General features: G+C 45.9%; 1 protein-coding gene across 4 annotated transcripts in view; it reads right to left on the minus strand.

Moving 5' to 3' along the window:
- PRKCE (protein kinase C epsilon) overlaps positions 1–23,974 on the minus strand; it is a 496,664-nt gene that overhangs the window by 308,955 nt on the left and 163,735 nt on the right. For all 4 annotated transcript variants that reach the window (XR_011426089.1, XR_011426090.1, XM_001499053.5 and 1 more), the window contains exon 2: positions 11,618–11,681. Coding sequence is in view for 2 of the 4 variants with exons in the window: in XM_001499053.5 (XP_001499103.1) it covers positions 11,618–11,681 (64 nt within the window). In the remaining 2 variants the exon portion in view is untranslated. The remainder of the gene's footprint in view (positions 1–11,617; positions 11,682–23,974) is intronic.

Genomic DNA, 23,974 nt, shown 5'->3' on the forward strand with positions numbered 1-23,974 from the left:
TTCTGCATGCTAAATGAAGCTTAAATCTGCCTCCATATGACTTCTACCCCTCTGGTCCTAGAACTGCCCTAAGGAGCCACAGGATAAGCTCTCCCCCTCCTCTACTTGGCCACACTTTAAGTTCTTAAGGTACCCCCCATATCTCACCCGCTACGAAGGGTCCTGTGCTGTGGCCAGGAATAATGGAGTCTAGCTCTCTAGTGGTATGTATAAAGAGAGATGAGGAAACCGTCTCACTGACTCACACGTGTATTCAGAAAGTCTTCAATCTGAGAATCCGAAATCCTGAGCATTCACTGAATCATAGCATCTTAATGCTGTCGATGTAATCCAGTTGAGGGCCAGAAGCACCCAATGATTTGTTCACTTTCAACTGTCTGGTTAGGAGCAGGGCTAGGAACAAAATCCAAGCTTCGGATTTCAATAAAGGAGTTACTCCCACTAGACTTCACCATAAAGCTGCCTGATGCTGAACTCCGTGCGACTAACTGGGAGCTTCATGCCCAGCACTAGCAAGGCCCTGCGATGATCAAGGGTCACACGGACTTCATCTGTGCCTCTATGGCAGCCTGTATCACACTGGATTTGGGTGATCTGGTTCCCCACTGGACCAAGAGGCCCTGAGCACAGAGATGGCCCTTGTCCCCAAACAGGCTTCGTGTAGTCCAAGGGCTAGGCAGAGCTCCAGGCTCAGCGCTGCCATATCACGAGGTCAGCCAGGAGCCTCACGTGCCCTGGGCCAGCTCTCAGCTCTGCACCCATTTTACAGAAACCCCTGCCCTTGAATGGCTTGTGGCTTACTGGAGTAAGCAGGACACCACCAGGACTCTAGTTATAGATACAATATAAATCTACGAATACAAGCTTGTATAGAAAGATACAGAGGAGTGTAGGAGTAAATACGGTATCATGAACCAGCAGGTGGGGGTGGGCAGGCTGATGCGGGAAGGCCCAAGAGGAGGGGCCAAACTTGAAATCAACTTTTGAAAGAGTAGAGAAGTAGTTGAATAAACAGGGAGGGGTATTATAGGGTATTATAATGTGGGACTTGGTGTGTTTGGAGGCCCTGAGGTGGCCTCAGAGAGCCTCTAATAAGTACCAGGCACAGAAAGCTTAAACATGCAGGCCCACGCCCACCTGTGAAATTGGCTGTGCACTGGAATATGAAACAACTGATTATCCAAAGCAAAGTCAGTCCAAACACCCTGTTTATCTCAACAGTTTCCTTTAAAGTGACACTTTTTCCTATTTCATTTAGTCATGCATTCATTTATCTGACAAGTAAAAATTATGTCCCTACTGTGTACCCAGCACCTAACCCCAAACTCCCTCTGCATTTCCTCATCCATTAAAGGCAGGTGCAACTTGCCTACCTCAGAGGAGGAACACCTAGCAGTAAGTTCTAGCAAGGTCCCTGGGTGAGTTATTTTAATTAAAGCCCCGGGAACCAGGAGAAAATTAGCACAGTGGGATCAAATTCAAGCACCACTCAATACTTGAGGGTATTTATAGAAAAGCAAACACAAAGCCCAAAACTCCAATATCCTGACTGATTGCTTTCTGTTTTCCTGGTATAAACGGGTTCTTGTGCTCCTTGCTGAAGAACGTTGATGATCTCCGTTTTGACCCTTCTGTAGACCATTAAAGCCAGGACTGGAAACCAAGGCCTTAGCACTGCCCATCCTCCCTAAGAATACTGAGTGCCTTCTTATCCCCTTTCCAGAAGAAAGGAGAGTGGGGAGGGAAAACATACTAAACGGAAAGGATTCAAAGGTATTGACTCTGAGATGGACTACAGGATTGGAAGTTGGAGAAGGGAGAAATCAATAGATTTTCCTCCTAATTTTCAATCAGATAGAAAGTGGTGCCTGCTCACATGGCACAGAGGGAAAATCACAGGCCACGTAGTCTCTTGCTACATGGAGTGTAGTCTGAGGACCAGCAGCCTGGGCATCTCGTGAGAGCTGGTGAGAAATGCAGCCTCGCAGGCCCCACCCAGGCCCACTGAGTCAAATGTGCATTTTCACAGGCCCCTGGGTGACTCACAGTTTTCTTTTCCCCACTAAAGCCTCATTTTTCCCATATGTAAAATAGGAATGATAAAACCTCCCTGATAGATCCATTTAGGCTTAAATAAAATAATCTCTGTACAGAGATTTGGCTTAAAAATTTTTGTTCTGTCCAACTTCCCCCTTCCAGGTGCCCGGCTCTTTGCAACCTTCTCTTGGCTTTGACGCAGAACTACAAAGCAAGAAGGGGTCCTTAGTCCCTCCCCGTCTCCATGCACAGAAGACGCTGCTGAAGCCCAGGTAGAGAAGATGACTTGTTGCTGGACATTCCCTAGCTTGGGAGCACCTAGAGGAAGGGCTATTCTTTCTCATCTTTGTGTCTCCAGCTTTTACCGTGGTGCCTGGCATGCAACAGACTCTAAGTATATGTAAGTATGCCGATCAATTGGTAAGTCAAGTAATTAATTAATTGTGGAGCAGGAACTAAAAAGCAGGTGTCTACGAAATCCTAGTCCCAAAAACACAGAGATACACCTGAAAGGGAACTTAACTTCCCCTGAATTCACTCTTCCTGACAGGTCCAAAAGAATTCCCACCTGGCTAATAGTGGAGGCCATGGGTTCCTGTTGCAGAGAACATCTCTCTGTTTGAACTGAACATCACCATTATTTTCAAAGCCAGGAAACAGGCAAACTTGAGTGCCTGGAGAACAGGAAAAACCCACTGGCAGCTGGCTTGCCCTATTTAGTTGGGTAGAAGGTACCTCAGCCAGTGAAGCCACTTGGTCTGTGGGGATGACCAAGCTTGGGACAAGTACCAGTTGCCCCTAAATACTGGAGAGTGCTGCCTGGTGCTAGTGAAAATGCCACCGTGGGATGATCCATGCAGAGAGGTGCGAACCCCGCAGCAGCAGCAGGACTAGGCATGCAGAGGCTAGTGGCTCCCTGGACCAAAGGCTCTGTGTGCATCATTCATTCATCACCCACTCCGTGGGAGTCCAGCTGCCTGGCCCACCTGCCTCTCCATTTTGGGAGCACTCAGTCCTCGGTGATAGACATCATCTGAGGGAATCCCTAATTTCAGCATATCGCATTACAAATTAGAGGTGTCTGTTGAGCCACGTAGAGCATTATTCCTGGAGCTCCCTGTCCTTAGACATGTTATTCGATGAGTCATTCCTCTCTGACAGGGTCTTCTGGAGCCTGTCATAGCCTCTAGCCATGGACAAATCACTGTTTCTTTGTGTATGGGAATGGTCACATTTCCACCTAAGTTTTTTCAAAATTTTGAAGTAATTTTTAATAGCTCATAGATTTACATGGGAAAGAAAAACAAGATTGCAGGCATTGACAAGAAAGAGCCCCTCCTTTCTAAATTCACCTTTCCCCTCCCCAGAGACAACTGCTGTTCTCAGTGTGTTGTGTATCCTTGCAGAGACGGCCTACATACACTCAAGCATTTCCACTAGAAGGTAAGCCCCACAAGGGCAGGGATTTTGTTTATATTGTGCACTTCAGTGTCCCTAGCACTGAAAAGAGTAACTGGCATAGGTGCCCAATAGCTCAATGTTGAGTGAATGTATAAATCTGAGGTATTCCTGAAAAGCTCAAGTTTTGGTAGATCAAGTCCTAGTCCCCCTTTATTTGATCTTCCGATTGGATGGATCTTCAATGGCCAGTGGTTCTGTTTTCTCAACCAAGCCAAGAGGACAACTCTTATTACCTGCCTTTCAGGGTGGCTGTGTGGAGCTAATGAGATCGTGTGGAAGTGTTGGTGGTTGTCATTTATTGACTGCCTACTCCAGGGAGAGTCCTCAAATGGAAGAGAGTCTCTTTGGTGGTCCCACTGCATCCTGTTCTACCAACAGCTACCCAACAGCTAAAAACATTATCTACAGGTCTATTGCTAGCCTTCTTCTGTAAGAGTACAAATACCTGAGAGCAGGGACCATGTTCACTAGCTCTCCACTGCCAGGACCTAGTATATCTTAGATAAGCAAATAAATGATGCTTCCAGTGAAGGAAACTGAGGATGAAGGGGAGAAGAGGAGGTGATTCAGAGATATTCGTTCTCATCTGTGTGCACATGGGCAAATGCACACACACCTGAACAGGCCACAAGCTCATACCAAAGGTTTATAATAAAAGAAGAAAATAAAAGCCACAGTGTTAGCAGCTCCAATAAGATGGTCAATGTACTTGATTGAGAAAATGTGAATGTTTCAAGAAAGCTAGGAAATAAGGAAAATCAATAAAACTGTCAGCACTGGCCAATTTCAACTAGATAAAAGAATAAAGTAATTGGTCCTGAAAGACAGCTCTCTAAATTAGGTTAGATGAATGGAAATACCTTTTTCTTTTAAGCCAAATCAGGAGGACATCAACAACAGTAAATGATTAAATTATAGGCCTCTTTGACCCAGTATCATCTGAGCTGCAAACATGAATTTCCCAAAACAATCTCCTTTTAAGGCACAGAAATGGTATATAGCAAGACAACAGAGACAGAATTGGAGGCCAGGCCAGGAAATATGGGGCACACTTCTTAACTAAGGATCTATTATAAACGCACTCTTTCTATACACTTATTTCTTCATCATGACAATTCCTTCTTCCATTACTTCATTGATAAAACAGGCCCACAAGTCAATAGAAAATGCACAAATGCACATCTCCCATCTCATAATGGCACAGGGGAAGGAGGCTTCGGTGATGATCCAAAAGAGGTCTGCTCTCCAAACACTCAGGATTCAATTCTGTTTCTCATCTGTTAATGGTTGGCATTTGGTGGTGTTAATCATGGATGATTCATTTCAGAGGAACTGCTGTGCATCTAGAGCCTATCTGGAAGGAAATGAGAGTTTCTTGGCTTATTTCTCATCAAGCATTTTACTCTTGTCTCTTTGTGACATTGTAAACTCTTTGATGGGGGGTTGGTGCTCACTGCTTTCAAGCTGACTCACCTTGTCTCATCTGGTGCATATGGTCACTTCTAGGAATAAGCATGTATGCCATCAGGACAAAGGATGGAGCCAAAAATCTGGAGACTGAGAGTCCCACACCCTGGCTCTGAGTATCAGCAGCAAGTTGTTATGCTAGGAGGGAATGTGGGGTACACAATGCAAGATCAATGTTTATGAACATCTGGATTGTGTTATTTTCACTCTTATCAAGAGCTGAGGCTGTTTCTGGTTTCCACATGCTACTGAAGAATCCAACATGTCCGTGAACGTGGAATGGGCAGGACTAGGCTCTTACTGCCCAAGGCACCTCACAGGACGGAGACCTCACAGGAGGCAGATGATCAGCTCCTTGGAGCTGGTGCCTGACTCTGGAGTGCCCTGTTGAGGAAGGTGGGGGCTCTCTTTAAGCTCTAACGGAATGTTTCTCATCAGAGACTGAACCAGACCTGAAGAGAGAAAGAGTGGGAGTGTCAGAGCTTGATGCCGGGACACCAGCTAGGTAGGCCAGAGGGAATGAGAAGGCTGAGGGTGGCAGAGTGTCTACCACAGGACTCCATGAGAAGGCTAAGGGAGAAGAGAGAGTCAATGTGGAAAAGACCACAAAGACGCCTGTACCTGGGCTTGACCTTCCAATCAGCTAAGTGTCATGATTATAAAACGTGCTCCCTCAATGTCCCAGACTTGACCAAACTCGAACACTCCTCCTCCTTGGGGGCCAAGGTGGGTGAGAGGCCTTGACCATGAAGACACATCCAGAAAGAAGTGACTTTAGCCTACAAACACAGCTTAATCATTTAAGGCATTTCATTTTCTTGTTTGCATAGCCTGAAAGCTTCTGTCTGCAACACTGATGACTGTCTTTATTTGGAAGCTCCTAGAGAACACAAATTGCCTCTATTTAATTTATCATGTCTATCCAGCCTTACCTAAAAATACAAGCTTCAACGCTGTCTTTGATAATGATGACATGAGCCCCCTCTGCTCAGAATGGCCTCCCCACTTCTTCCCTGTCAATCCAGTCTGCCTATCTCTGCCTTTTCAGCCCAAGCCCTGCCTCTTCTTTGAAGTTTTCCTGGTTTATTCCAGCCCCACCTTATTCCCATTTGGAGAACTCCTGGCAACACACAATTAAGTACTCAATGTGATCTTGCCCTGCGTTGTTCTCTAACGCTTGTGTCCTACAAGTAAGTCTTGGATTCCTAATTGAATCACAAGCTCCTTGAAGGCAAGGCCATGTGTTATACTTCTTGTGAATACAATCTCTTATTTTCCACTTCCCTCCCCACTTCCCCTTCCCCAAACCAGCACACGCACCAAGCTGGGTGCATTTGTTGAAGTGCTTTGGTGACTATTTTTCATTTAAACAAATAGTTCTTTTTAACTATCTGATAACCAGAAGGCATTGGATTAAATAATTTGGTATTTTAAAGGAAAAAGGTAGAATTCTTATGAACTGAAGTTTCAGCGGGACTCGGGGATCTGAGAGATGCTATCTAGATAGAAACTGGCTGAGGTAGAGTTTTAAGAAGTCCTTCCCAACTACTTCAACCCTGAGGCTGTGCTCTAATGCTCACCATGGACACAAGTGAGATGACTACCCCGCTGGGGTTTGAGTCAGGTCTAGTGGCTGACCAAGACTTAGTTGTGGACCCATCTTACAGAGAGCCTGAGACGGAGCTGAACATTCCTGAACCGGGACCAAGGAAGTTTTCATTTCTTAGAGAGTGGAAAAGAGATCTGCTTATTTATGAAAGGGACTCTCTGGGTCACCTTTGGATTCAAAGCTAAGAATTTTAGCTTTCTATTTCTGTTAGAAAGCTCTCTGAAGAAAAGAACTAAAATAAAAAGAGTAGTGGAGAGGTCTCCGCCATGTTGGCAAACTCACTATGGAGGCCACGATTTAGAGCAGGCACTGGATTATAGCCTGGGCGCTGGACCCAGCAAGGCCGTATCATCAACCTTTCGGTCTTGGGCACATCACTTGACCTCTCAATGTCACCATCTCCCACATGGAGGTGACACTGTCAGGCACTTGCTCCACACATGTTCTCATTTCAGAATGAAGCAAAGCTGGTTTATCGTGTCTGTCTGTCTGTGTAACTTGAAAAAAGTCCAGAAGAGACCTACAGGGATGAGTTAAGATTTCTAACTATCCCTCAGAAAGGTTAAGGGATCTGATTGATTCAGCCTGAAGAAGAGAGATTTAATAACTGTCTTCAAATATACCAGGGGCTTTCACCCAGGAGCCGGTTAGAGCAGGGGACCACATGTTCTCAGTCTGCACTGAGCAGGGAAGGCACAAGGCCAGGCTCTGACAAGGAGAGGTTCTGACAGTAAGGGCCACAGGACACAAACAAGCTAGAGGATATCCCGGGAAATACGTCATTGGGGGAAGGGTGGGGAAGAAAACGAGACAGACAGTGGGGCAGAACTACGGCAAGGTCTGAACTCTGCAGAAAGCTATCTATCTCATAGCCCCTGCCAGATATATTATTCCACAAATTGCCTCTGTCACCTTGCTCTGCTCTTGGACCTTTTGAACATGCCATGCCCCAGAGTCAGAAACCTGCCCTCCAACTATCTCTCTGAGCTGTTTCTCTGTTTCTCTGAATGTGCCTGCTGCTCCTCCATGGGCACTGGGTTAGAGCTACACCCACCTCCCTGCCCTCAGGTGTCAGGACCTTAGGACACTGACTGAGCATCTCCTGTGTGCAAGGGCACTGTCCTGAGGCACTGCTCGGACAGCAATCCTAGCACGGTCCCTATCATGATGGGGGGAAAATCTGAAGCTCTAAACTAGTAAGCACCAGAGCCAGGACTTAAATCCATGATCGATGGACTCCTATGTTCTTCCCACTCTCTCTGCTGCCGGTCCCAGAAGAAGGAGACAGAAAACTTTCTGCAGCCTGTGGCTGTATGCAATCACTCCAGAAGCTGATTTAACTGCATTCTTTGTGATGTACATGTTGCAAAAATCATTCACATTATTTTGTATCTTCTGTATGTTACTGGAGAAACAGTTTAGTGGTCCGAACATACCAGCGAGACCCGCTTCTTGTTATTTCTGCTGTTGTTTAGATGCTGAAGAACTCTCCCAGGTGAATACTACACCTGGATGGAAGGCAGAGGAAGAAGAGCCTAGAAATCCCCAGGTCAGACCAATTGTCCCTCCTCTGGGAGCCTGCAAATTGCGGTGCATTGTCATATTATGATAAAGAATAGAAATAATATACAAATTATATCACAACAAAGGAAGAAATGCTATCTGATGTGCACAGCAGGAAACAATAGTTTGCACATTTGAGAATTACATTGATGTTTATGCTTCTGTTACCTGGGCTAATTATACTCTGACTCAAGTACCTGGTGAGCCTGTAGTGTCATGTTTTCCAGGAAGCCAGGTGGTTATTACTTATGCTCAAAGCAAAACCTTGAGAGGCACCTGAGCCTGGAGGATCACACAGGAGCATTCTGAGGTTTGCTCCCTGGGATAATGTAGGTGAAGTGACTCACGAGGAACCTGTCAAAAAGAGGCCGGTTCTTTCAACCCCTTCCACCTGCTACAGTTAGTAGCCAGCCCTCAGCCTTAAGCTCTGATGTCAATTCAAATTATTCCAAAGGACAAAACTGCCTGACCGGAAGTGACCTTAACCGTCATCCAGCCTGACCCCTTACATCTGGGGTTAGGTTGCCTGGTTTAACTAAAGCACACACCAGTCAAATCCCATTATGGTGAACTGCACAGGACATGCAAGCAGTGGAATTTTATTAGACAGTTAGAAATCACATTAGCTCCAACTCTAGCAGACGTAAACGTCCAGGCTTTCTAAGTGTGTTAGCAAGCAAAAGAATCCTTAGGCACATCCCTGAAGAAGAAGGTATATTCACGGTCTCCCCTACACACTTTTCTCTGAGCTCTTTGGTATTAGCATGTGTTGTACAGTTTGTGCAATTTTTATCAAAATATTTTTTTCCATTGATGGGATTGGATATGGGACCTGAAGGGACGCTTGATGGCAGAATAATAGAGTGGTGAAAACGTCAGCTATGGCTTATGTCACCTCTCTTTTCACCCTTTTGTGGAATACAGAGTTAGGTATTGTCACTAAAAAAAGGGACTTAGACAAGAATCTGTGAATATCCACAGTCTAGCTGTGCCAACCATGTTTCACCCCGGATCCGTCTCACGCGGTCTAGGTAATAAATGTTACCTCCGCCCCTCTGCTTGCCCTCCCAACCCTTCTGAAAATGAATCCAGCTCTGGACCAGGAGCCCTCATGGTCCCAGCAGGAGGACTGGAAGAACAGATGTGCAGAACACAAACAGAGCACAAGAAGATCAGCTTCTAGGAAGAGATTGCTGGAAGTCCTTCCCACCATCCAGAGCAAGAAGCCCAAATCCAGAAACAGCAACAAAAAAAGAGCAGAAAAATTTCTCCTTCGCTTCAGAGCAACACATGCTAGCACTTTACCAAGTCTGGCATGTGTCAGCATTTCTGAAGTAAACTCTATTTTCTTTAGATGAAAGAGATTTAAAAAAATAGACTAAAAATTCAGCCCAATGAAAATTGCTTTGGCCATTCACATGCAATAAGCTGTAGAAGCAAGAAGAAAGAAAATCAATTGCTTCTGATTTATTTATTCCTTCATTTCTCTCTATCCTTTCCCTCTAATGTTAAAAAGGACATCTTCTATAATTCTGTAAGTCGTTAATCTTTTCCAAGAAAAACAATAATCCACGCCTCCCATTGGTTGCCCAGCATCTTGGCACAGGAAATACATATTTAATTAATTATCTCATTGCACATAGATTATGTAAGGAAAAAGGGGATTGATTTTCCCCATCAAATATTTCGCCAGTGTCTACAATTAAGAGGCCACTGTAATACTTTTAAGTCTGGAGAATTTGGGATCACGTGCTATGTTAGAAGCAATGTAAGGCTTCACCTTACTGGGTACTTTATTTCTTAATCTGGGTGGTGGGTACACTGGTCCCCATTTTATTATTCTTTAGGCCCTTTTGTACATATTCAATACTTCATACTAAATATTGCTAAACCCCCAAATCTTCTACAACAGATTCTATTCTAGGCTGTTCAGAGCTGATAGCAGAGAAGGTAAGTTGGAAACACCAAAATGTAATTGCAACAAAGTGCAGAAAATGTAAGAGACCAATTTCGGAAGGATGTTTAAAGTTTTAAACCTCCATCAAGTAATTGAGATCTATTAAAAGAGAACCAAATTCTATTATGAGCCCAATATACACACAATTATTGAATTATTCTGAACACCTGTTGAAATTGGTGCTAAATTAGCCCCCAAAAAATCATCAAGCACCACTGCCAAGTGCATCCTTTGACCAGCTCCTCTGAATTTGCTTACATCATCTCTCCTCCCGAGACTAAACCTTGAACTAGAGCTCCATCTCTAAAGTAGGGGAGCCCGTGTGGGGCTGTGACTTAGTGCTGTGATCCCCAGTCTTCTAGGGACATGCTGTAAAAGGCCCAAGTCTTCCAGCCAGAAGCTGAGGGAGCTGCGTTGGTTTTTCTTTTAGTTTGTGGCCCCCTAAATCCCATCTTTTCTCATTGCCAAGAGGAACCAGTCTTGGTTTTCCGATCTTTCTGCTATGACGTTAAAGCCAACTGCTCTGTCCCCCTGCCCCCAGAGAGAGGAGAAGAGGAAAGATGGTCCCAATAACTAAATTTCAGTCCCAATTCCCACCCTCTCTAGAGTCCAAGTCTGCCACCATCCCCCTGTTCCCATGTGGACAAGGTGTTATTGTCTAGTCTTCCCTTCTGCCCTGACGAGTCAGTCCTCACCACCCTGCAAGCCTTTAAAGGTCGTAAGTGGGCCAAGACAGGATTGAGAGAAGAGGGTATAAGAAGAAGAAAAAAGGGGGGCCGGCCCCGTGGCAGAGTGGTTAAGTTCAGCATGGTCTGCTTCAGTGGCCCGGGTTCACGGGTTCGGATCCTGGGCACAGACCTATGCCACTCATCAAGCCAGGCTGTGGTAGGCGTCCCACATACAAAATAGAGGAAGGTGGGCACAGATGTTAGCTCAGGACCACTCTTCCTCACCAAAAAGAAAAGAAGAAGGAGGAGAAGGAAGGAAAATCTGACTATCAGAGAACATGTACACCCTACAGCCAGTGGGGAGCAGACATTCCCTCCCCCCCCCTTATTTCTCTTTAAGAGTAACGCTTTAGCCTGCATAAAAAGCAGTAATATTTCTATAAAAGCTCTAAAGAAATAGGATTCTGAAACTTGACACCTTATTTGTTTCATTTCTGAATACTGTTAGACCAGCTGGTTTTACTTCCTTCCCACCACACACACAAACCCCACACGAGCCTCCAGGGAGAGGCTGCCACCCCATCGAAGGCTGCCTCACACACCAGCGTGCAGGAACACCCGTGTTATTGGCCTCACTTGGTAAGTCAAAAATCTTCCCACTGCTACACCAAAGTTAACAGATGGCTGGTCCCTTTTGGTACACAGGCGTAAGAATCTTCAAAATAACCTTTTCCTTTAAAGTGTGTCAATTAATTAAATGTCACCATAAAATGTCCCCGCCAAGGAGGGAAGGGAGAAATTGGAAGACAAAGAGCCAATGGAAGAGAATAAGGATGAGAGGTCACAATCTCCTACCTTCACCCGATGACCCCGAGAGATCGATGATCACATACACTCTTCCTTCTGGCTCCAGATCAATCTGCAATTAAGAAAATCACAGTGACCCTGTTAGTGCCTTGTGGGAGCAACCTGATATTTCCACCCAAACAGCTAAAACCTAAAGTCACAGCTCCACTCAATTCATCAGCCTACAATGCGTCAGGTGCTAGGGGAACTAGGAATGAATGACAATCAGCATTTATGGCACGTCTACTATGTTCTGGATGCAGCACCAGCAGGTCTGAAACACACCCCATAGGTAGTGTCATCCCGGTGGTTCGCAAAGGGAAGCAATTTTGCTGCACAAGGGAAACCTGGCACAAAGGATACTTGACACAGGGAACACTTGATTGTCATGACTGCAGAGAGGGTGCTGCTAATAGGCGGAGGCCAGCGATGCTGCTAACCATCCTACAACACGTAGGACAGTTCCCGCAACAAAGAATTATCCAATTCAAAATGCCAACAGTGTCAAGGTTAAGGGGCTCTGTGTTATCTCATTTTACAGATAAGGAAACTGTGCTCAAAGTTCCCAGGTAGGTGGCAATGCTGAGATTCTGCCAAGACGGTCTAGAGAATCCCATGCTCTTTGCACCACATGAAGTGCTCACAGGAGAAATAAGAGAAGCATAGGACACTATTCCTGCTCTCGGGTGTTTACAATCTCACCAGGGAGTGAAAAAACAGAAAAATGCTGAACCCGGTTTAATGATGAGGGACAGAATACCTGACAGAGTATGGAGCTGAAATCGGTGTAGAAGAGCAGTCTGGGCAGACTTCATGGAGGCAGGAAAGGGAAGGCATTCAAGGTGGAAGAAACAGCACAAGCAAAGGCTGGGAATGTGCGTGGTGCTCGTGCGAGATGGAAGAACCCCCGCGCTCAGCCTGTGTGTTGGCACACGTGGTTTTACAAACCCCAGATTTCACCAGGGTTGTAAAGACAGAGCCAATATCACTGAAGTCTTAACATCACCTTCTCCACCCGCCCCCACTTCCTCCCTCTCCACCTCCAAATCCGACTAACTACTTCTATGCAGAACCAGGCCGATGAAATAACATGCTGGGAGAAAGGTCAGAGGGGCTGGGCCTCCTGTAGGTAAGACATCTTTGCAAGATCTGAACTATCCTTAGAGAAACTGTTCTCCACGAGACAGAGAAGTAACTCCGGAAGCCCTAGATCACCAAGTACCCCTGGTAGCCTACACCCGCCACCACAGTCCCATCTGTCTATGCAGAGCTTTAACTGGCTCTTACTGCCAGGCTTGTTTCCCCAATAAGCTGTGAATTTCTTGACGGCAGGAACCACCCCTCCTTTTCTTTCTTATTGTCCCCAGCAAAGCCCAGCCACTCATTTGGCATGCACTACTTAGGAAAGGTCAGTCTGGTGAGCACCGCCTCCTCCTTCAAGGTTGAGGTCAATTATCGCCTCCTCTCTAAAGTCTTTCCAGACAGTCCCAGTCAGAATTAATTGCCCCCTCACTTGCATTCCCGCAGTGCACATATATATCTTAGCCCTGGCGCCTATAAACTGTAATCCATTGTCCATATGTCTATCTCCTCTGTTAGCCAGAGTGTCAGAATCATACTTGCATCCCCGGTGCCTAGCTCACTGTCTGTTAGTCAGGAGACACCCAGTAAACGTGTGTGCAGGTGGGAAAAGGCTCTCTGTCCAGCACTTCCAGAGCTTATTCTGGGATCATTCGCCCCTCTTAGCCCGGGTCCCCCGGGAGGAAGGCAGGCAGGTGATCTGTACTAAAGTGACATCCAGGCGGGACATTCAGGCGGGAGGGGAAGAAGCAGCAGCCATACCACGAACGTCACACTCCCTGAAGGAAAAAAACTCACCTCGAACTGATGTTCTCCTGGTCCCTCCCCTCAACATCTCCCTCCACTCACGATCCCGGTTCCCCGAACCTCCTCATGGGCCCCACTTTATCTCCAGACTCAGCCTCTAGTGGTTGAGAGTGCTTAAGGTTTCTCTCAAAATTTCATTTTCATCACCGGGGCAATGCTTCATAGGTGAGGCCGCTGGTGACATTTCAGTTACTCTGTGGGCAGGGAGTGAGGGGATGAGGAGATGAGGGGATGAGGGGATGAGGGGGTGAGGGGGTGAGGGGGTGAGGGAGTGAGGGAGTGAAGGGGTGAAGGGGTGAGGGGGTGAGGGAGTGAAGGAGTGAGGGGATGAGGGGGTGAGGGAGTGAGGGGGTGAGGGAGTGAGGGGATGAGGGGGTGAGGGAGTGAGGGAGTGAAGGGGTGAAGGGGTGAGGGGGTGAGGGGGTGAAGGAGTGAGGGGATGAGGGGGTGAGGGAGTGAGGGGGTGAGGGAGTGAAGGAGTGAGGGGGTGAGGGAGTGAAGGGGTGAAGGGGTGAGGGAGTGAGGGAGTGAGGGAGCTCTCAGGTTGCCCCATAGGAGCCCTTCACCTGAGTCTGGGATCTTGAGCTTGGGATCCAGGTGGGAATCAAATAACAAACTGCCATATGACCCTCCCCGTCCCTTCCACCCCAAGAGTCTGTGATTTTAGTTTTCTGGGTAAAGAAAATGTTCTCCAGCACCCTCAACACTAGTGCCCCACCCCCCGCCCCCGGGAGCCACAGGCATAACCCGGGCCCTGCACTGAATTACAAACAGGAAAACCAACAGTCAGCTCTGCTGATGGGAGCCAATCCAGAATCCTGTCCCTGCCACATTTCAAAAATATCAGGGGCCCCCTTGTCCGAAAGCATGGAATTTAAATAATGTATGCCTTTTCGAGATTAGATCATCCCTATTAAACCCCGCCGGCAAAATGAAACGCTTTCTCATATCCTCCAAGTCAGAGATTTCCCACGACCGTGGACTTCACTGGCGAAGCACAATGCTATCTGCGAAAAGCAGGGAGGAGACTGCAAAGGAATGAGATGGGCTGCGAGCCTATCCGAAGGCAGGCAGCGTGCCTATCTTCGCAGAAGGGGAGTGAGAACTGGCGGCAGGGGGGACAGGTCATTGCCGATAAAATGTATTAGGATATTAACGTTCAAGATAGCAATCAGAAACCATTTTAGCGCCCACTGCTGCCTCAATGCCGATGAACTGCATTTCCACACAGAAATATAGAAATTAAGCTATTAAACATGCCAAAAGCAACACAGAGCTTTGCAGGCTGGGCAGACGGCCGCAGAGCACTGGCTGAGCCCCAGCCGGGCGAGCGAGGAGGCCCTGAGAATCCATCCAGGGCGGCGAGACGTCAGCGTGGATGACTGGAGGGGTTATCAGGTAAAAGGTGGGGGAGTGTGGGACAACTTCACGGCCAAATTAGTTTAATCACAGATTCTGCTCACAATGACGTGGCCCAGATAGTGAAGCAATGGAGGTGCCCAGCCCTGCACAGCCCCTGCAAACTGTCAGCCGGCCTCACCACCAGGCAGCTGGCACAACACAAAAGGAGGCCTCCTCCCGCCTCCCAGCCATTCCCAGGGTTAGTCCTGAGCCTCCTCTCCTGTGCTCCAGGTTCCTCCCAGTTCTCCCAGAGGCAACCCTATTTATCAAATCTCCTTGAACCTCATGCCTTTAGTTGATAAGTCTTCCTAGCTACTATCTCTGTTTCTTTGACTACGATTCTCTTTCATCCTCCATTGCCTTTGGCGACCCCTCTAGCTGAGCCAGAAGCAAGGCGGGAGAGCAGTGGGGGAGACAAATAGCCCTTGGCATCAGACCAGGGCTGAATCTCAGTTTTGTCCCTTACCAGCTCAGCAATTATTGACTCTGCCAGAGCCTCGGCCTCAATCTCTCCATGTGCGAAATGGGTTGTTGCGAAAATTCCATGAGACATACCTGCAAAGCACTTGGCACCCAGGAGATACTCAGTATGTGATGATGAAGAGTGAACTCACCGGCTCTGTGGCCTGAAGCAAGTCACCACCTTCTCTAAGCCTCAGAACACTCCTCCATGAAATGGAATTAATAACAGGTCCTGTGTCATTTGGGCTGTCATGATGTTAACTAGATAATCTTTGTAAAGTGCTTAGCATGGTGTCTGGCACAAAATATTCAGCAATTGTTGGTGCGATTGAAACACCAAGTCTTCAAATCTGCTACTTAGTGGAGTGTTCTTTCCACTATATCAAGCTTTCTCCCAACACAAAAGGCATTTTTCGCTCAACGTTGATATCACATGTTATTTCAGGATATCTGATGACTTTACAGTGTTGTTGTGAATATCAAATAAAGAACTAAGGTGAGGATTTTGTACTCGGCCCAGGGGAAATCCAGGGACACAGAAAGCCACAGCCCTGGTCCTCAGAGGGCCACGAGGTGCTCACGAGAGAAGGAGGAGGGGAGCAACCACCTGTTGTCTGAGTGCCCACTGTGCCTCCCACACTGTTGGGTGCTCCACCTGCATTAGGTCATTTAATCTCATGTGAGGCTCTTAATATTCCCTGCTTTTCAGATGGAAAAACTGGGGCTTAGAGAGCCTTAGTTTGGATTCCCACCCAGGGCTGCCTGGAGCACACAGGAGAGATGACTCTGATGGCTCCAGCTCCAGCCCTGCCCGGCCCACAAAGCCTCCTCTGACAACCCAGTGCCAGGTTCTGCTTCCTCTCAGCCTCTGGCTCCCCTCTGCAGGTTCATTCTCTTTCTCGGGTGCAAGTGACCTGCTTCCCAGCCAGGCTGGTTTAAGGCGGAGCCATGACTCCAACACCGTGTCCGCCCCGAGAACCCATGGGGAAGGTCTGGGCCTAAACAGAGCTCCACTCAGTTGAGTCAGGAACAAGACAATGCAGAAGAGTCCAACCTGTAGACTCATGAAAGATCTCTGAAAAGTAAGATTCACAGGCACTTTTTTTGGGTGGTGCCGACAATTCACAAAGCCCTTCACACACATTATTTCACACATTCCTCACAATTAACCTGTAAGATAGCAAGTATTATTAGCACCATTGTATGGATGAGATAACTGAGGTTAAGGAAGATAACTGGCCAGTCTAGCAGGCTAGTGAGAGCACACTGCTGCACGGGTCCCAGGCGACATCATTCATGCAGTAGTCTCTCTGAATGAGTCCCCTGGGGCTGGGCAGCCCAGAGATGAGTGGCAGAGTCAGAACTCGTACCCTTGACTCCTGACTCTCAGTCCAATATTCTTCCCACCACACCACACCTGCCCAGCGGGAACTCTGACCCCCAGGCTAGCAGCCCGCCCGCCCCATGATGCAGCACTGGGCAGCCCACTTATGTGTTACTGCTGTGTGTCACTGTCAGACCCCAGCGACCCACAGGTGTCTGTGTGCCTGTGTTTTGGGGTAATCAAGTTTGAGACAAAGGAAGTCAGAAATTTGCAGTCAAGCTTCCTCCGAACCATAGGCTCAACTTTCCCTGGAGATCTCTAGTCAAACCTTTCCTCAGAACAGCCCACAAAGGTCACACATGCCCATTTTGAGTTTCACTTCCTTTTCTATCTGTTGTCAGGCTTCGAAAGAGGCAAAAGGTAGGGAGTGGAAAAAGTAGAAAAAGATGAATCTAGAAAGGATGAGAAGGAGGAAGAGAGGTTTGTGCTGCCATTTTCCACCAATTAAGTCCTAGATAATAGACTGGTTTTTTTTTCTTTTCATTTCTCTCCCCAAAGCCCCCCAGTACATAGTTGTATATTCTACATTGTGGGTCCTTCTAGTTGTGGCATGTGGGACGCTGCCTCAGCGTGGCTTGACGAGCAGTACCATGTCCGCACCCAGGATTCGAACCAACGAAACACCGGGCCACCTGCAGCGGAGCGCGCGAACTCAACCACTCGGCCATGGGGCAAGCCCCTAGACTTTGTTTTTTACCTGGAAGAGGATGGGGAGTGAAGAAGGAGGCGGCAGAAGGGAGAAGAGAGAAGACTCAGAGGTTCTTTCCCAAAGCAGAAGACCCACTGCCCAAGTCCTGCACCCCTGTGATTGCTGGCCATTCTCCCCTGCAGGCCCTTTGGGCACACTGTGTTCCCCAGGGGCACCCGGCATGGGAGAGGCAAGCCAGGCAGAGCAGGAGAGCTTCCCGCAGTAGGCATCCTCCGGCCTTGTGCTTTTGGAAAGCACAAAATGCTGAGGCACTACCATGGGCGACTCTAGAGCAGCTGGCAGGGGCGGGGTGTGTGCTGATTTTGAAGTTAGCAGCTAATCAAATTAAGATTCTCCATGTGAGGAGGAATTTGCTACTAGCCCTATTGGTTGAGTACACTGACTGGTTAAAAAGCAGAGGGTGCACACATAATTAAATATTTTAAGGGTTCCACTCTGTGAACAGGCTTCCATAGGACTTCCTTTCATAGAATAAGAGGAGAGGAGGATTCTTTCTTTCTCAACCACCTTCCATTGCCGCATAGAGACACTATGCAGGCTTTAGCGTACATCTTTGCAAGGCGGAACCCTGTCTGTCCAGCACATGGGACAGATTTAAGACATATTTCTACATGTTGGCTCAATGGATGAATGTCCTGACTTTAAACTGGATCTGCACAACTGAATTACTGAATTATGGAGATAATTTACTTGGGAAGCCATCAACCTGGACACAAGTGTTCCTAGCAGCTTCATTCTCAACAGCCAAATACTGGAAACAACCCAACGTCCAACAACAGGTGAATGACTAAGTGAACCATGCTGCATCCATGTGATGGAATTTAGTCAGCAATAAAGAATGAACTACGGATCCACGCCACCAAATGGATGCTATGGGAAAGAAAGCAAACACAAAAGACTGCACAATTCCACTTAAATGATGTTTTGGAATAGGCAAAACTAATCTACAGGGACAAAAAGCATAATGGTGATCTCCTGGAGGGGGACGTGGGAACTGAATGCAAAGAGGCACTGAGGATGGTTGGATGATTTTGTCAGTAACGTATTTTACAATATTAAAGTATACATTCAATAAAAAAAACAAAACAAAACAAGGGCACAGAGAGACTTTTTGGGAAGATGGAAGTTTTCTATATGTTGATTGGGTGGTGGTTACCAGAACGTATACATTTGTCAAAGCACATCAAGCCATACACTTAAAATGGATGCACATTTTGGCATGCAAATTATACCTCAATGAAGTATTTTTTAAAAAGGAAAAAAAGAAGTCATCACTTCACATAAGGATTGCTCCACAATTTTCCTTTAAATAACAAAGCATCTTCCCACCCTCAGGGCATTTCAAATTTCATATTCCATTTTTAAAAATAAAAGGGTTCATTCAGAGTTTTTCAAGAGTACATCTGTCACACAACATAATGCACACCTACCTGTGTGGGCACACATTCACACACACACCCACGTGTGCAACACACACTCAAGGCGCAGCCACCTTCTTCTGTCTTCTTTGATCAAAATACGATAATAGCAAGAAAAACACACCCAAAACTGTAGCTTCAGAGCCTGCTGAAGTATTTAAATCGGTCTTTGTGTGTGTGGATCTCAATTTCCTCATACGTAAAACAAGACAATTAGACCAAATGCTCTAAAATGGCTTTTAATGACCTTAAGGACCTAAACGTCCATGAATAGAGGACAGCTTAAATAAATGATGGTACATTTGGTAGATCACTATGCAAGCCCTTAAAAAAGAATGAAAAGATCTAAATGTACTGACTGATATGGAACTATCCCTGGGATATATTAAGTGGGAAACGTGTTTATTATGCCGTGTGAATAAAATGGGTGTGTATGTAAGTGTACACGCACAGAAACACACAAATACTCACACACTTTTTCCAGATAGATTATCTCTAGAAGGAGTCTTAATCAAAAGGAAACAGGGGTTGCCTGAAGAGATTGCAAGTACAGGATTGGGGGACCAGAAATCAGGAAAGAGGGTTGCTTCTTCACTCTATGCTGTTTTGAACCATTTGATTTTTTAAATCGTGTTCTTGAGTTCACTTTTACAAAATTTAAGTCGATACCTTTTCTCACTAGTTATTTCTAACCTCCAACCCCCCAGAGGACAGCTTCCTTCGGTTACCAGACACATCGTAAATAAATGTCCCTTAAAACTGGCTGGCACATTGCTTTCCCAGCCTCCGTAGCCAGGTCACGGGAACCAATGGCGCAGGGGCCATCATCTCCGTGTGAAAGTCCCGCGGGCTGGACGGGAGCCTTACGTTACAGATCCCAGCTCTCCACAGGCCGCAAATGGAGTAAACTCAAGTTGGCACCTGCATCCTCTTTTCAACAGGCTCAGAAATAGACCCAGAGAGCTGGCTCCCTCTGATGACGGAGGTGGCTAAAAACAAATAACTCTAGGTGGACGCAAATGCTTTCTCGCGCTGAGAAAACATCCAAAGGTGCCAAACCTAATATTGAGAGTGTATAATGGTTTACAAAGCATCACCCCCAGGGCACAGCATAGTTCTTCTATCTTCTTTCAGGGAAACGGCAGTGCACGACTTGTGTGTCCTAAAAGAAGATGGTAGGTGCAGACAGCAGGACATGTAGCCACTTACCCACAGTGTTCTGAAGTGAAAAATACCCCACTACCAACTGCACTTTGCATTTTGCTTTGGCAACGGTCTCTCTCACTAAGGGTATTTGTATGTATGTGTTTTGTTCTACATTTCCTATTTTTTACACTAAGCCAACACATTGCCGTAATCAAGACAAAAAGCTCTGAAGCCAACCTACTTGGGCTCAAATCCCAGCTCGCCTGTTACAAGCTCTGTGGACCTTGCTTCGATTTCCTCATCTACAAACAGAAAACATCAGCGGCACCTGCCTCATAGTGTTGGAAGGATTAAATGAGATGGTGAAACACTTGTGCCTGGTACACAGCCAGCATCCTACAAATGTAAGCCTTCGGGTCATTACTGTTATTTTCCACCCAGACTGTGAGCAGCTCTAGGGCAGAGCCATGTGCTCCCTTTTTGGGGTTCCACAGTGCTTGATCAAGGGCTGGGCACAAGGCAGGTAATCACTAGAGACTCCAGGGGAACTGAATGGATCCATGCGGAACAGAGGCAAGCTCAGTTGGGAGCTCAGGATTGTGCAACCAGAAAAATTATCTTCCAAATCCAAGACATTATAATTGTTATTCATCACTTTGAGCTCCTCAAGAAGAGAGACCATTTTCTTCTTCCTTGTTTTTTTTTTTTTTTTGAGGAAGATTGGCCCTGAGCTAACATCTGTGGCCAATCTTCCTCTTTTTGCTTGAGGAAGATTGTTGCTGAGCTACCATCTGTGCAAATCTTCCTCTATATTATGTGGGATGCCGCCACAGCATGGCTTGATGAGCAGTGCATACGTCCACCTCCAGGATCTGAACCCGCGAACCTGGGGCTGCCGAAGCAGAGTACGTGAACTTAACCACTACACCACTGGACTGGTTTTAACCACTACACCACCTGGGAGACTTTTATTCTTAATAATAATCACAACTCTAATAAACACTCTTTATTGAGCATTTTACATGTGTTATTTAAGCGAGGGAGGCAATACCCTTATTCTTAACTATTTCAGGGATGAGAAAACTTGCCTACATTCTCCCAGCTTGAAGAAGAGGAGCCTGGCTCTCCAACTCTGGACCCAACGCGCCTGTTACCTTGGGGCATGGGCTCAAGGAGATGTGTGGAAAGAACATGTTGTGAGCTGTTCAAGGAGCTCACATGGTGTGCACCATGACAGAGTTGATTCTTGGACACAAGAACAATGAAAGTAAAGCTCCTTCATTGTCCTCCTGGAGCTCATAGTTGAAGGTAACACCAAACCAGCAAATCAACTGGAAGGCTCGAACAACGAGACACAAACACAGTGCAGGCTGTCTGACTTTGGGGAATAAATGCCCTCCTGGAAATATTGCTGTATGGTGATTTTTCTGTATATTAAGTCTTACTTGCCACCACTCTTCACCATACAATTGGAACCATGTCCTATGAGGAAAAGAATAGTTTTATAAAAATCATGGAAGCATAAAATTTAACAGTCATAAGCAATTTAGAAATCACTTGGTTCAAATAAGCAAGAAATACAACTAAAGGGTAAAATTTTTTTCTTCTCTTTTGCCTATCAAATTAGCCAGAGTTGCTTTTGGGCTATGTACTTCTGTGTTATTTGTTTATTAAAATATAAACAAAGTTAAGTATCATGATGTGTTCAGTTTTTAAAAATCAAAAACCACATGTGAACTCATCATGAGAAGCAACAGTCCCCTGCCCCATTACTCCCCAGAGGAAGCCAATTTTAATAATTTCTATTTGAGTTTTTCTGGTGATCACTGCCATGTCCCTAAATAAAATATTTGTACCTCAATTTCCTGATTTCTTATTTTACACATTCTCTCTTGCCTTGCTGCTATGATAGATGAGGATCTAGTCCACCCACCACCTCACTCTGCTTTCCCCCTCCACAAAATAATTACATATCACAATTCTCAGTTCCTTGTCTGTTCTTCTCTACAACTGCAGAAAAGCAATCCAAAATGTCAATTGCTTGTTCCATTAACTATGGACAATATCCCTTGACCCTCCACATTCTAAGTAGATCTGACTTTACTGCTTCCACCTCCCCACCTCCGCCCACCTCTCCCACTCCATCCCAACCTCTGTGTCTTGATTGTTAGTCTATCAATGTTGACAACACTGATATTCTGTTCTCTAACCATAGTTGAGTTCCATGTTTTGTATATACATTGGTTTTAAAATCTGAAAACTAATTAATAGTGTTTACATATTATGACTTTGTAAATGGTATTACAAATACTTTCTTTTCCATGGGCCTAATGTGACAACTCACACGCCACTCACTGAAGAAAATATCCAGTATCAAATTCAAATGCATTCCCCCCCCCCCACCCCCGCCACTTTACCAACTGCCTTTCTCAGATCTTCGAGAAAAGGTCCTTTTCCCTTAGGGTTTACCCTTCTGGAGAGCCCCACTGTCCTCCTCTCCCTAATCTGAACTGACTGCTCTCTGGTCCCCTGCACAGCTGTAGTACTGTGACATCTTTTCACTGTTCTGCTGGGTGTAGCCGCTGTTGCTGAAATCCATCATCTTTCTTGTTCTGAGTTATTCCCTTGTTTTTGCCAGGAAAGTAGATTCTGATAGAAATATTGATTAAGAGTGTGTAGAAAGCCAGCTTTCTAAGAACTTGCATGCCTAGCCTCACATGATTGATAGTTTAGCTGGATATAAAATTCTAGGTAAAAAATATATATATATCACTATCAGAACTTTCTTCTAACATAAATATTGCCAATGGACTCTGATGTCAGCCTGATTTCTGTGGTTCAGTAGGTAACTTTGTTTTGTTTTTACTCCCTGGAATTTTTAAGATCGTTTTTATCCTCAGTGTCCTGAAATTTCACAATATGTCTCAGGGCGTCTTTTGTTGATTCATTGTGCTGAACGAAACTGAACTTGTGAGAGATACTCTTCCACTTGTTCTTTGCTATCGGCCTCTTCTCCATTTTCTCTATGAAACACCTATTATTCAGATGTTGGACCAGTAGGATTGATCCCTGTGTCTCTTACTATTTTATATATATATTTCCATTTCTTTTATCTTTTTAGTCCATATTCTAGGAGACTTCCTGACTTTATCCTAGAACCCTTTCACTGAACTTTTATTTCTGACAATAATATGTTGAGTTTCCAGAAGTACCCTCCTATTTTCTATTCTTTCTTTCTCATAGCATCGTTTCTTTTTTTGGTTTATGGATGCAACATATTTCTGTTGACACTAGCCCATCTGCCTTAGGGTCAGAGAGCAGGAGCTGGCCATTACGGTAGAGGATTCCCCACACCAGCTTTGCCAGTTCTCCTCAAACCATTATACCCTTTCTTTTTAAAAGAACCTTTCAGTGTTTTACACTGAAGGTTGGGGTCTGGCTCCAGGTCCTCTGGCAGTGAAAATAGGGAGTACACAGTTCCACATACAGACTTTCAGATGGGCACGTGTTTTCAGCTGCACATCCCACTCCTGCTCCCTGAGGTAAGTAACTACAGTCTCCCCAACCTGGAGCCCCTTGAGAGTTGTGCAGAACAGCTGCCTCTAGGTGAGGCTCCAGGACCCTCTGCACATGTTCTGGGCTCTTCAGTACCTCTGTTCTGTTCCATCAGTTGCCGCCCTGCTCTCTACTTTCATCTCCAGAAATTTACTGAAATACTTTGATGATGGCTTCTTTCTTCCTACTTGGTTGTTACAGAATTTTATTCCCCCTTTTTTTCTTTTCTATATTTAAATGAGGTCTTGAGTAGGCAAAGAAACAAATACATTTGCTCCAAGACCACCTTGAATGGAAAACCCAAAAACATGTCATCTTAAATGATATTATCCAGGGCTGGTGACAGCAGGAGAGAAACAGGCACTCTCACACACTGCTGATGACCTGCACGCTGGCACAAAATT

The sequence above is a fragment of the Equus caballus genome, chromosome 15 (genome assembly GCF_041296265.1).
Source record: "Equus caballus isolate H_3958 breed thoroughbred chromosome 15, TB-T2T, whole genome shotgun sequence".
NCBI classification, from domain to species: Eukaryota; Metazoa; Chordata; class Mammalia; order Perissodactyla; family Equidae; genus Equus; species Equus caballus.